At 39.9% G+C, this 14697-nt stretch overlaps 1 protein-coding gene across 1 annotated transcript; it reads left to right on the forward strand.

The window, feature by feature from the left end:
- The first annotated feature begins 1471 nt into the window (after positions 1-1471).
- KICS2 (KICSTOR subunit 2) lies at positions 1472-11030 on the forward strand. Its single transcript, XM_063309258.1, has 3 exons — positions 1472-1722; positions 3500-3788; positions 4972-11030. The coding sequence occupies exons 1-3, from the start codon at positions 1488-1490 to the stop codon at positions 5786-5788; spliced, it is 1341 nt and encodes a 446-aa protein (XP_063165328.1). The 5' UTR covers positions 1472-1487; the 3' UTR covers positions 5789-11030.
- The last annotated feature ends 3667 nt before the right edge of the window (positions 11031-14697 follow it).

Below are 14697 nucleotides of genomic sequence, written 5' to 3' on the forward strand. Positions count from 1 at the left end.
GCAATTTCAACTTCCTTTTTATAAAAAGCAAAACTTCATTTCTATCTGGCAGTATCCTAGATAAATAAAGATGCAGAGAACTTAATAGCAATGTTCGGTTGAAAAGTACATTCTTCTCGAAAGAGGGAAAAAAGCCACTACATTATTAGAATTCTGGAAGAATGCGCCTCAATACAGAAATACAATTTTAAGACTTGGAAGGTACATCAGAGATCGTGTAATGCACCCTGTTTAGGGGAAAAATCCACTATTACAGCATTGCAATTCTTTGTGTTCTGACAACACCTTTACACACTGAAAGCAGATCAGGTAAAGCCAGAATAGTCACTTTCTTGTCACTTTTCTTTCAGGCATAGTTTTACTTCAGTCCTGCTTGTCCTGGAAATAAGTCGTCCTGCTTTCATTCCCAGAGAATGTCTAGAATACATGAAAATTGTGTATAATAATGTAGCCAAACTGAATAAGATGGGGAAGAAGAGCCATCAGTCTTACCCAAACTTGATGCCCTTCTGTTGCATCTCGTTAACCAGACCTCTGATGATGCCCTCCTCTGGAATTTCCTGGCTTTTCGATTATCTAAAAAGTTTCCTTTGCTTTTCGCAGTGCTTCCATAGTAAGTGCTAACCCCAAGTTAAGAAGCTCAGCTCTGTGACCTTAAATTAGTTGGTTAGTACCCTCTTTTGTAGCTGTCTGAAATTGACAAGACTTTAATCAGTTACACCCAGAAGGCTTTTGCCTCCTAAGCAGTTCTAGCACATTTTGTAGGCCTAAGCACTGTACTCTTTTTTGCTAATTTTTGTCACAGATGCCAGGAAAGTTAAACAATTAGCATGTCCTCTTTTCCCTCTCATTTGACCTCCTTTCCAATTGTCCCTGTCCTCTTTTGCCTGTTCAGATATCTGGTAGCCCTCATTGCATCGGGCTGCACAATCCTTATCACCCAAACTGGCCATGATTGAACGCATCGGGACAACACTAATTCGTGGAATTCTATACACGCTTTCTGTGACCCCACTTTCTTTTCTATGGGCTTTGTCAGACTAAATGGAAAAAGAGCTGCAAATACAATTTGCTCTTTATTTTTTCATACTTTTTATTCTGACTCGGGTTTATTGCCAATTGCATTGATTCCTTGATAAAATCGGTGTCCAAAATAAATACTGTGTGTGTGTGTATATATATAAATAAAAAATACATATAAACCTTCGCTGTTCCCCCAGCTATGCCACATTAACTGAACTCCACCCACACCAAGGGCGAATAACTAAACTGATCGGTTACCTCGACGGCCACCCCATTGCCACACCCTTCCCGTCCCTGATAGATCACGTGGGGCTGACCCTTTCAAAACCGCCTCTCCGGAATGGCTCCTGAAAGGGAAGGGGCGGAGCTTACGCATGTTATGGCCTTACCTCCCGCTCACGTGATTGTCGTTCCTGTGGCTCTGGGGGCGAAGAACGGCGAGCGGAGGTGGCGGCGGGCGGCGAATGGGGGAGCCGATGCCTGTGGGAGCGCCAGTGCCGGTGGAGCAGGCAGTGCTGGAGACATTTTTCTCTCATTTGGGCATTTTCTCCTACGACAAGGCCAAGGACAATGTGGAGAAGGAGCGCGAAGCCAACAAGAACGCCGGAAGCAGCTGGCTTTCGCTCCTGGCGGGGCTGGCCCATCTGGCGGCGGCTGAAAAAGCCTACCATAGCATGACCTTCCTGGGCCAGAAGCTAGGTATCAAAACCTCCGGCTGCCGCTGCTGGACGCTGCAGTCCACCTTTCCCCCTCCCTTCCCCGTTCTGCTTTGGGGGCGCTTCCCTGGGAAGGAGTCATGAGTCATGGGCATGTCAGCCCTTGCGGGGCTAGAGGAAGACGGCGGAGGGCTGGGGGAAGTTGGTTAAGTCCGGGGAAGAAGCCTTTTCTTCATCTACGAAGCATCTGCTGAACCCCGTTCAAGGCTTGCCAACAGCCAGTGCTCAGGAGGCTTGAATCCCGACTTTTCTTACAGATCCAGTTCAGTTTTCCAAATCTGTGCATTCCTGAACACGTATCCGAAGCACCATCGCTCCCTTCAGAATGACTTCCGCACACCTATCTCTCTTCATTCTCCTCTACCTCTGTAGCCAATACAACCTCAAATATATTTAAGATGTTAAATACATCTTAAATACAATACAATATTTAAGTAAATACAATATTTAAGATGTGCCTCACTGTCTTTGGTACTTTTGCTTACGGTGCAGATGTGTTACTTGTGGACAGAATGTACAGATTACATAGAAAAGTCAATGTTGGCTTGAGACATGGAACAGAAACAGTATCCCCCCCAGTCCCGGTTAACCATGTGTCTTCCATGTAGAATAATATTTGGGGAGAGATGTTACAGTTTTAGAGAAATCTAATAGGCAACATTTTGGGCAGTGAATTTAAATTTTGTCAAATTTAAGTTTAGCTGAGCAAAAATGACAGCTTTAAGTGAGTAGCAAATAATAGGTCTGATATGTGATGAAATGTAGTAAGAACAGGTTGCCTACTAATGTAATGCAAATTTTATTCATATTTTTAAGGCTAAGTAGCACCTGAAAACTAGATGTGTTGTTATTATCAAAAGGCTTTGTTCTGGAAATGCTTATATATTTTATTGCTTTGTATGTGTAGCATGGATGATTATTTTTTTTAAATCTTATGGCATAGCAGTTCAGTGTTCATGCTGCTTTTTCTTGCTGGGAAATCCCTGTGAGGTCCAGCAGCCAGATGTGTAGACTATTTAGCTGTTACAAGTCATGTTGCCCGGGGTGCACCATGAGGAGGCTAGCCTACATTGCACCGAGTTGGGCTGAGGAGAGGGACTGGCCTGAGGTCACCCAGCTGGCTTTCATGCGTAAGGCGGGACCAGAGTTCACAGGCTCCTGGTTTCCAGCCCAGAACCTTAACCACTAGACCAAACTGGCTCTCAGCATGGATGATAATTACCATTATCAAAATTTATAATATTGCCTAATATGCACTAAGGATTGCACAGGAATAGCAAAAGACATTGTTAAATGTTAATACTTCACATTGCTACTAAAAGCTCTAGACGGTTCAGCTTTCTGACCAAACAAAACATGAAAGAAACTTTGTAGAGCTGTACTGCAATGTGATCTGTACAGTCATGGCCATATGTATCAGAAGACCTTCATATAAATCCATCTCGAGGAAAGATGTTGCTTTTGTTACAAGTAGTCTTACAAGCAGATTTCTAAATATTATTGGAAACAAAGGCAGGATCATGGGAGATGTGGAGGAAGTCTTGATTAATAGATAAATCATGTTGATAAATCAATATAAGTTAATATTTTAACTGAATAGCTATTAAGGAATAATGAAAGCAGCTGTGCAAGTGTGCACTTGAATGTATAACTGATAATAAACCAAAGAAAATTTGCATGAATATTATTGTATTATGTTATTCTTTATAGTTCCATCCCTATCTTTGAGTAACACCTTATTCTTCAACAACGAATGATAGGTGGGCAGTCATTCTTCAGCCGCAAGGATTCTATACGAACTATCTATACATCTCTGCATAATGAACTGAAGAAGGTGGTAGCAACAGGTCGGAATGCAGTGGGAGGAACAGCTCCTCACCTAGAAGAACTACTTTCTCATCTTTCTGAACAGCTGTGTTTCTTTGTCCAGGCTCGGATGGAAATTGCTGACTTCTATGAAAAAATGTACAGCCTCAGTACCCAAAAGTATATAAATTCTGAGGAACTGATAAATGTCTTGGAATCCATCCTCAAAAGATACAGCTCAAGGTTAGTGTGTGTACATTGTATGCTGTGGCTGTCTTTGGGATGACTGGAAATCTGGAAGACCCTTGTCAATGTGGTGAAGTGGAAACAATACCTTCATGTTGAGCTCTTGGCGACTTCATCTACATTATCATTTTGGCAACAATAAGGAAGCTATTTCCTATGCTTCTGGGATGTTTTTAAGACTTCCCAGACTAGCCAACAGTGCTAAAATTGTCCAGTTGTCTACTATCTAAGCTCTCATTAGGACTCACCATACTTAGCTTTTGAGATCAGCCTGGACAAAACGAAAGCATGTTTTAAATTCCAAAAATTAAGACAGTGTTTAGCTCCCATTCTTGCAAAATAGGTAACATGTTCATAGTATCAAAAGAGTCTAGGCAATTAGTTTTTCAGTGTTCAATTATATATATTAAAATATTTAGAGTTACAATTCTATAGCAAATATATCACTGTTTTCATCTTTACATTTTTAACCAGAAAACCAGTAAATGTGTACACAGTTGCTTAAATGCAGAATATAATCAGACGATCAGCATAAAACTGAAATTCATGTAATATAATATAGGCCAAAATGTGGTTTTTATAGGCAAAAATGATTTTGAGGAATGGGGAAAAGAGGAAGAAAAAGTGATGTCATATAATTTAATTACATAACTGATGCTGACCTTAGGTCTTATCTCTTAGGCAATTGGAGTGTGCTCTGTTCTTAAGACTGTAGCTACACACATGAATGAGGTAGGATGGATAATGAGTGTTGGATGTGGTCTTTTGAGATTTGCCATCCAAGTAAATATAATAATATGTAGTACTTGAGATGTTGAGTCTCTGGTGCCAAGGGTATTCAATGCTGAGTTGGTATAAATTCAGTGAGTGGTATAAGAATGATCATTCAGCATACTTAATGCATGATTGTTGTAATAAATATAGAACTGCCTGGTAAATATTAAAATTTTGTTAGACATAGTGAAAAAAAGTGTTCATTAATTGCTTGCTTAGAAATAATATCAAGGAATGATAGCATTCCACTTTCACACTATAAAGAATAAATATTACTATATAATATTTATTATTTATAGTAAATATTACTATAAATAATAAATATTAAATATATATGATAAATAAAATAATAAATAGCTTGTTGAGATAATGTCTTCTATAAACTAAATTGTTTTCCCTTCTCTAGATTTCATCATCCAATCCTTAGTCCTCTGGAGGGTAGTTTCCAGTTAGAAACTGATGTGCTGATGCATCTTCTGAAGGCTCAGGCACAGATCTCTGAGTGGAAGTTCCTCCCATCCTTGGTCCACTTGCACAATGCTCACACAAAGCTGCAGTCCTGGGGACAGATTTTTGAGAAGCAGCGGGAAACGAAGAAACATCTCTTTGGTGGCCAGTCTCAGAAAGCTGTTCAACCTCCACACCTTTTCCTGTGGCTAATGAAGCTCAAAAATATTCTCCTTGCCAAATTTAGCTTTTACTTCCATGAGGCACTTAGTCGACAAACAACCCTATCTGAAATGAAGGCTTTGACTGCAAAAGCTAATCCAGATTACTTTGGGAAAATCTCCAGCTTCATCAGGAAATACGATGCTGTTAATGTTTCATTAATCTTTGACAATCGTGGCTCAGAGAGCTTTCAGGGACATGGTTATCATCACCCCCAGTCCTATAGGGAAGCCCCAAAGGGTGTAGACCAATATCCAGCAGTGGTATCTCTGCCCAGTGACAGGCCTGTCATGCACTGGCCTAACGTCATTATGATCATGACTGACAGAGCTTCTGAACTGAATACTTTGGAAAAGGTGGTCCATTTCTACGATGACAAAGTTCAGAGCACGTACTTCTTAACCCGACCTGAACCTCATTTTACCATTGTGGTTATTTTTGAATCCAAAAAGTCTGAGAGAGACTCTCATTTTATCTCTTTCCTCAATGAAACTTCCTATTCTCTTAAGAACTCTAAAGCTTTTGCAAGCCTGAAACCTGGATCCAAAGGATAAGAGTACTAAGTAAGACAACGAGTTCCAGGCTTACAGCAATATGCATTTGTGTATGTTGTCATTATTTTAAGAAGTATTTTAAGAAGTATTTAATGATGAAAATTAATATTTAATAAGCATTTTTGGAATGGAAAATCAGAATTATGTAAAATTGAATGGGAACATGATAATTACACAAATGTGCACTAAAATTAATCAGTATGGGTGTTTTGATCAACTTCTGTCTCATTTTTTTTAAGTCTGTGACACTTCATTCTCCTTGCCTAAATGGAATATATGCACTTTATCTTTTGTTATTTTTTTGTTTAGCATCTGCTGAAGATCTGGTTGTAGATTTCAACCCAAAGCCCATGTCTTCTCTTAAGGTATTTTTCAGTCATATTCACTGGAAAGTGTTAGAACTTTGAAAAAAATAATTGCAATAAATTAAGTGCATTGTAGAATAAAGAATTTTAATTTTACATTACTACCGCAGCTTTAAAATGGTTGTACAAGCTTGGTCTGGCATTCTGTCTTTCTAACATGATCCCAGTCCTGAAGGTTGTTATTCTGGAATTCCTTATATTTACTTATTATGTAAGAAAAGAAGGGACTGTTTTGTGTATTTTAAAGCTACAGCATTACTGTTGGGAAGCAGTAGCTTTCACTTCTAAAACTAAGTATTGAGGATTAGCAAGCAGTATTCCTCATTAAATTAATGACATTCTTTATTAAATTTTAATTAAAAATTAAAAAGGAAAAATAGAAGCATAAGGATATGGAAAACAAGACAGAATGAACTATATTATGGAAATCTGGTAAAATGACCATCAGGACAAAAATTAGAAATCAGAATTAATATTTAAAATGCTAAGTGCTGATTAAAATAATGCTATGTTGGCTCTGGATGATTTTATTTCAGATTAATAAGATAAATTATGTATGAAAACATTTTGGTTAAGCAGTTTGGTTAACAGTTCTTTGTATAGGCAGGCAAATAAATCAGCTCTTCTGTTGTCTGTAGTTTTCCATTTCATTCAAAGTACAATTAGCAGCTTCAAAACAAGCTTGGATATTAAGCCATTGGATTGGGTTAGAATCTTGGTTTATTTAAGCTGCTCTTTTTTATACAATGTGGAAAACAAAATAATAGAAGACTTTCTGATTTGTTTGCCAGTTCATATAAAGAGCTAATGTGCAGTTGAAAGAATCATATCCTAGCTAATTAAACTAAGGCATGATTGTTTAAATGAAACTATTTCCAATACTTCAGCTGCATTTCACTGATAATTGGCAACCACTGTTTTGAGGGGAGGAATGATAAAATGTACATCATGACATTGCAAGTTGAATTACTGTGTGCCTCACACTGTACTTGTGTGTGATGTTGTAATGCAAATATGAAATGGCAGAGTTTGCATCATGTCATCATGCATATTTTGGCATCATTGTGGCTAGCTGTGGATACCTGCAGGCGACATAATAATTCTGTTGCATGAAACCAGAGATCTGTAATCCTGTTCCTACCTAGATTTTCTGGGAAGCTCACAAACAAAATGTGAAAGTGTCCATTTTTGTTCATTATTTGCAAAGCATTACTAGGATGCAGAGTACCTGAAAACATTTATTTTTATATTTATACTACTACACTGCTTCAGTCCAATTGGATTCTAGATAGTTTGTAGTGTATATAATAAAATACAATAATGCAGAAAATAAAATAACATGTCAGTACTATAGAGCCAAGTCTACATTGGCAGCTTGGGAATGACTCCTGAAATGCTCTCTGGAAAAGCCAGGTCTTTACAAATTCCTGGAAGGCTATAAGGGTGGGAGCCATCGTCACCTTGAAAGGTGAAGATAAGCTCTTCCATTGGAGGGGAGCCCCTACAGAGAATGCCTACCATTGGGCCTCTTCCCATCAGTCCACCTGGTAGGTGGGGATGATGAACAGGCATTCTCTGACTGGATGAGGTAGGTAGTATTTATCAGGTGCTGTAGTTTGTTAGATACTCAAAACCCAAGCCATTAAGGATTTTACTGGTCATGCAACTCCCACCACAACTGTGTAGCTTGTAAGCAAGCACGCAGGCTTCTGCATTTTGTACCTTTCTGATATTTTTGGGTGGTATTCAAGGTAAGCCCTATGTAAAGCGAATTACTGTAATGAAATATTTTGCTTCTACCTGGTGCTAAACACCAAATGTTTCAGTTGTTTCATTTCTTTTATTTATTTTTTGAATCCACTAAGTGCTTGCCAGTCATCAGATGAGCATAAAGCAGCTATCTGCAATGGAAGCCGGGACTGATGAATGTCAGCTAGGAAGTATGGATGAACATGCTTCTTTTAATCTAACTTTAGACCCAATACAGAGGAAAAGAATGAGAATGTCTACATAATCTTTGTTTCTGAAACTTCATGTGTCTTCATCCCCTTGATATTAGAGTATTGTGGATTTAATATTGGGTGTTGTCAATAGGACAAGGACAATACACGTGTAGAGTTCCACATGCTGCTTTTGAAAATACACAGAAGTAAAACGGCTGCCCTGCTTTGTCTTGGTGCAGCAAACAATGATTTGTTTTGGAAGTGATAGCATTTCTTCTAAGTTTATTTTGAAAATAGATAGATTTCGGGAAGAGATAAATTGCCATTGCCTGAGACAACATTTGTACGCAAGTATCTTCTCACTTATTTTCCAAGTGTAGTATTTTAGATGTGAGGAAGAGGGTATTCTAGCCCTCATTTGCTCAGAGGAATAGTTGATTGTAAACAGTTAAAACTTTATTTAAAAATAATGTTGCATGAACAGATAATATGGGATACAGTTTGCCTCTGGAATGAGGTTCCCCCTGAGATGTGAACAGACCCCACCCTGCTGGTGTTTCAAAGGAACCTGAAGACCTGACCCAGGCCTTTCATGGGCATGATTGAAACCTCCTTTTAATCTAGGTTGTTTTGTTTTGTTTCTACCCAGTTTGTTGTTCTGTCATCTCTACCCTTCTTTTGTTTCTTGTCATTTTCTTGTCCTGTTTTACATGCTTTAAATCATTTGTAAACTGCCCAGAGTTGCTAGGAGTCAGGCAGCATATACATTTAATAAATAATAATAGTGTCAATCCATACAATCCTTTCTTAATCCAATCTGATCACAAGTTATTTCTCTCTGGATCACCTTAAATGCTTTCTCTTTTAAACAGGCACCATCACCTTAATAGAAAATCAATTCTGAACCCATGCAGATGTTTTACAAAAAATGTACCTGAGTGTTGCTCCACTGCTGTGTCCTTTTAATGCCTCTCTTCCCCTGGTGGGTTTCCTAGGTTCCTCCTTGATACCACTGCCTTCCTCGTTATTTAATTTTCCTCTTTCAATTTTAGTTTCACGTGCCTAGTTAGAAGGTAAGCACTATTCTTCTGCTTCCAGGAGTTGGCACAAAAGTTCTGAGCCCAGGAGGGAAAAGAAGGCAAATCTCTGTGCTAGTTGCTCAAAATAAATAATAATTGGGAAGGTCAGGGGACCTTAGTGGATCTTAGCACCATGTCCAATATTGTAAATATGACCTTGAGAATTATATTGCTGAGTACAGCAAAGGATGGATGGATTGGTGCAATTAAGAAGAAGTGTCTAAATTGTTCCTTGGTGTTTTGAAGTTTATCATGATAACTGCCGTTCCAGACATCCCCTTAGGTCTGAAATCACACTAGCCAACATTTAGTAATAGTTGTACACTATCTTATCCATCATGATGATTGGAAGTAGTTTATTACTATTTTCACCCCAAAGATCCATGTAATATATATGTTCTGGTGCTGGGGAAAAGCCAACATACATTTTTTAAAGAAAAATGAATTAAGACAGGACATTTATATGGGGGGAAGCATTAATTATGTCATGAGCTCTTGCAATTTCTAGGGTGCTGGTACCACAATCCACACAGTAAATTGCAGCATCCTTCTTATTTGACAAATTAATTGCATTTCCTTAGTGTGGCTACATATTGCAACCAGGTACTTCAGACTTGTATGACAAATCTCTTATCAACTATACTGCATTTATTGCTTGAACAGTTGTCTAGAACACCCCTTCAGGATCTGAATAATTGTCTGCAGCTATGTAACCACGAGCATGTCAGATTTAAGTGTTGTGATACACTTTTTTTAATTTTAACTTTTATTAAAATAAAATTGAAAGATTATGTAACATTCCAAGGACAAACATTAAAAAGAAAGCAATAAACAAGGAAGCTTAACAGAATAATCTGAACACTTTTAAATGCCGTTTTAGAAGATTGTCTTAAAAAAATGTGGACCTTCTGGTCATGCACAATATGTACTATACCAAAATAGACAATTATTATTTTCTTCCCTGTCTGCAGCTGTGGCTATTTTGCTGGTGGTTGACAGTAACAACACATGCTGTCAAAATCCACAAAAATTAATGCTTGCTTTGGGTTGATATCAGTTTATTCTTTTAAGAAATTGCTGTCTGTCAAAATTGGTTTCAAAACAATTATTGAAAGTACAGAATTTGTTTTTCCCTTTGTTTTTTAGGGCAGGTTTGGTTTGAATGACTGCTGATAATTTATCCATCTTTATGCTGACAAAAATTTGTATTTAAGGATGTGCAAAACTCACAGATTTGGGAATAAAACATTCTGGGGAACTCTGAAAAGTACTGTTTCCCCTCCAGACCATGTAAATCTTCTCTGGACCATTCTCTAGGGGCAGCTCAGTGTCCAAACTGCCCTCAGAACAGCATGATCCAGAGGAGTTTCACATGACCAGGAGAAAGAACAGAACATTTCAGAGTTTCTTTCTTTAAATTTGTTATAGCTGCCTAACTTGGATGGATGCTGGGTGGCATACAAAGCCATAGAAATTCATAAAAACAGATAAACCATGAAACCACACAGATAGCCCAGACTAAAACGATCTAAAAGTGACCTAAATGAAAACAAGCCCCCTTCCGCATATAACAATGCATTAACCCCAGGCCTGGGACCAAAGCTAAGGTTTAGGGGTTTTCCAGAACCCCAGGAGAGAGGGTGCTGTCCTTGCCTCGGGGATGCTGTTCCAGAGGGTGGAGGAGCCACAGAGAAGGCATGCTTCCTCAGTCCCACAAGATGACAACATTTAATAGAGGGGACCTGGAGTACACCCACAAGGAAAATAGCAGGTATTCAAGAATTACTTTTTCCTAGCCTTATATTGGTGTATTGTTGTTGTTGTTGTTTATTCGTTTAGTCGCTTCCGACTCTTCGTGACTTCATGGACCAGCCCACGCCAGAGCTTCCTGTCGGTCGTCAACACCCCCAGCTCCCCCAGGGACGAGTCTGTCACCTCTAGAATATCATCCATCCATCTTGCCCTTGGTCGGCCCCTCTTCCTTTTGCCTTCCACTCTCCCCAGCATCAGCATCTTCTCCAGGGTGTCCTGTCTTCTCATTATGTGGCCAAAGTATTTCAGTTTTGCCTTTAATATCATTCCCTCAAGTGAGCAGTCTGGCTTTATTGCCTGGAGGATGGACTGGTTTGATCTTCTTGCAGTCCAAGGCACTCTCAGAATTTTCCTCCAACACCACAGTTCAAAAGCATCGATCTTCCTTCGCTCAGCCTTCCTTATGGTCCAGCTCTCACAGCCATATGTTACTACAGGGAACACCATTGCTTTAACTATGCGGGCCTTTGTTGTCAGTGTGATGTCTCTGCTCTTAACTATTTTATCGAGATTTGTCATTGCTCTTCTCCCAAGGATTAAGCGTCTTCTGATTTCCTGACTGCAGTCAGCATCTGCAGTAATCTTTGCACCTAGGAATACAAAGTCTTTCACTGCTTCTACATTTTCTCCCTCTATTTGCCAGTTATCAATCAAGCTGGTTGCCATAATCTTGGTTTTCTTGAGGTTTAGCTGCAAGCCAGCTTTTGCACTTTCTTCTTTCACCTTCATCATAAGGCTCCTCAGTTCCTCTTCACTTTCAGCCATCAAAGTGGTATCATCTGCATATCTGAGATTGTTAATGTTTCTTCCAGAGATTTTAACTCCAGCCTTGGATTCCTCAAGGCCAGCTTGTCGCATGATGTGTTCTGCATACAAGTTGAATAGGTAGGGTGAGAGGATACAGCCCTGCCGTACTCCTTTCCCAATCTTAAACCAGTCCGTTGTTCCGTGGTCTGTTCTTACTGTTGCTACTTGGTCGTTATACAGATTCTTCAGGAGGCATACAAGATGACTTGGTATCCCCATACCGCTAAGAACTTGCCACAATTTGTTATGGTCCACACAGTCAAAGGCTTTAGAATAGTCAATAAAACAGAAATAGATGTTTTTCTGAAACTCCCTGGCTTTTTCCATTATCCAGCGGATATTGGCAATTTGGTCTCTAGTTCCTCTGCCTTTTCTAAACCCAGATTGTACATCTGGCAATTCTCGCTCCATGAATTGCTGAAGTCTACCTTGCAGGATCTTGAGCATTACCTTACTGGCATGTGAAATGAGTGCCACTGTTCGATAGTTTGAACATTCTTTAGTGTTTCCCTTTTTTGGTATGGGGATATAAATTTATTTTTTCCAATCTGATGGCCATTCTTGTGTTTTCCAAATTTGCTGGCATATAGCATGCATAACCTTGACAGCATCATCTTGCAAGATTTTGAACAGTTCAGCTGGGATGCCGTCGTCTCCTGCTGCCTTGCTATTAGCAATGCTTCTTAAGGCCCACTCAACCTCACTCTTCAGGATGTCTGGCTCTAGCTCACTGACCACACCGTCAAAGCTATCCCCGATATTGTTATCCTTCCTATACAGGTCTTCTGTATATTCTTGCCACCTTTTCTTGATCTCTTCTTCTTCTGTTAGGTCCTTGCCATCTTTGTTTTTGATCATACCCATTTTGGCCTGGAATTTACCTCCAATGTTTCTAATTTTCTGGAAGAGGTCTCTTGTCCTTCCTATTCTATTGTCTTCTTCCACTTCCGCGCATTGCTTGTTTAAAAATAATTCCTTATCTCTTCTGGCTAATCTCTGGAATTTTGCATTTAATTGGGCATATCTCCCCCTATCACTGTTGCCTTTTGCTTTCCTTCTTTCTTGGGCTACTTCTAGTGTCTCAGCAGACAGCCATTTTGCCTTCTTGGTTTTCTCTTTCTTTGGGATGTATTTTGTTGCCGCCTCCTGAACAATGCTGCCAACTTCTGTCCAGAGTTCTTCTGGGACCCTATCTACTAAGTCCAGACCCTTAAATCGATTCCTCACCTCCACTGCATATTCGTTAGGAATATTAGTGAGCTCATATCTAGCTGATCTGTGGGTCTTCCCTAATCTCTTTAGTCTGATCCTAAATTGTGCAAGAAGAAGTTCGTGATCTGAACTACAGTCAGCTCCAGGCCTTGTTTTTACCGACTGTACAGATGTCCGCCACCTTTGGCTGCAAAGGATGTAATCAATCTGATTTCGGTGTTGTCCATCTGGTGAAGTCCATGTATAAAGCCGTCTCTTAGGTTGTTGGAAGAGAGTGTTTGTTATGCAGAGTGAGTTGTCTTGGCAAAATTCTATCAGCCTATGTCCTGCTTCGTTTTGTTCTCCCAGGCCATACTTACCTGTAATTCGAGGTGTCATTTGACTGCCCACCTTAGCATTCCAGTCTCCTGTGATGAAAATAACATCTCTTTTAGGCGTGTTGTCCAGTAGGTGCTGCAGATCCTCATAGAACTGCTCTACTTCAGCTTCTTCAGCATCTGTGGTTGGGGCGTATATTTGGATCACTGTGATGTTAGATGGCTTGCCCTGAATTCGAATTGAGATCATTCTGTCGTTTTTTGGGTTGTATCCAAGCACTGCTTTAGCCACTTTACTTCATATTAATTATGAAGGCTACTCCATTTCTTCTGTGGTCCTCTTGTCCGCAGTAGTAGATCTGGTGGTCATTTGATGTGAAGTGGCCCATTCCAGTCCATTTCAGTTCACTGACGCCTAGAATGTCTATCTTTAATCTTGTCATCTCACCAATAACCACATCCAATTTGCCCTGGCTCATAGATCTTACATTCCAGGTTCCGATGGTGTGTTGATCCTTAGAACATCGGATTCGCCGTTCACCACCAGCACCGTCGGCCGCTAGCCGTCCTTTCGGCTTTGAGCTAGCTGCGTCATCACGTCTGGGGCTAGTTGAGCTCATCCTCTGTTCCTCCCCAGTAGCATTTTGACCATCTTCCAACCTGGGGGTCTCATCTTCCGATGGTATACCGACATATCTCTGGTTGTACTGATCCATTTAGTTTTCACGGCAAGAATACTGGGGTGGGTTGCCATTACCTTCCCCAGGGATCGCATTTGGTCTGACCTCTCTGTCATGACCTTCCCGTCTTGGGTGGCCCTTCACGGTTTAGCTCATGGCATCATTGAGGTGCTCAAGCTCCAGCACCACGACAAGGTAACGATCCTTTGCTGAAGATATTGGTGTATTGGATTACAGTATTCCAGAATGGAGTCCTTACTTACATTGTACTGTCTTTGCCATTTTAAAGCCCATTCACCCAGTTTAGAGAGATTGTTTCACATTCACAATCCCTTCTTGGTTTGATAACCAGGAAGAGTTTGGAATCATCAGCAAACATGGCTAGTTCACTGCTCAGTGCTAACTGCACTTCATTTATATACAAGTGAAAAAGCATTGGTACCAAAATCCATCCCTGTGGAACTCACTCCAGATATTTCACCACCGAGAATTGCCCATTAATTTCTATAATAAATGAGGTGCTATCTCACCTCTGGAATGAACTTGCCTTCAGCAACACAAGCAGTGGTACAAATGCTGAAGTATTTCGAGCATTTTTTAAACCCAACTTTTATATTGGCAATTCCCAGCCCACCCCTATTCCCATGCCTATTTTAAATGGATTGTTCTGCCTGTTTTTGTTATTGTAAATTGC

The sequence above is a fragment of the Candoia aspera genome, chromosome 7 (genome assembly GCF_035149785.1).
Source record: "Candoia aspera isolate rCanAsp1 chromosome 7, rCanAsp1.hap2, whole genome shotgun sequence".
Taxonomy (NCBI): domain Eukaryota; kingdom Metazoa; phylum Chordata; class Lepidosauria; order Squamata; family Boidae; genus Candoia; species Candoia aspera.

Bases quoted from the DNA above. Each gene is read 5' to 3' on its own strand.
- KICS2 (XM_063309258.1), top strand. From the start codon at position 1,488: ATGGGGGAGCCGATGCCTGTGGGAGCGCCAGTGCCGGTGGAGCAGGCA. The intron at 1,723-3,499 runs GTATCAAAACCT...AACGAATGATAG, and splicing joins CTTCCTGGGCCAGAAGCTAG to GTGGGCAGTCATTCTTCAGC. The intron at 3,789-4,971 runs GTTAGTGTGTGT...TCCCTTCTCTAG, and splicing joins CTCAAAAGATACAGCTCAAG to ATTTCATCATCCAATCCTTA.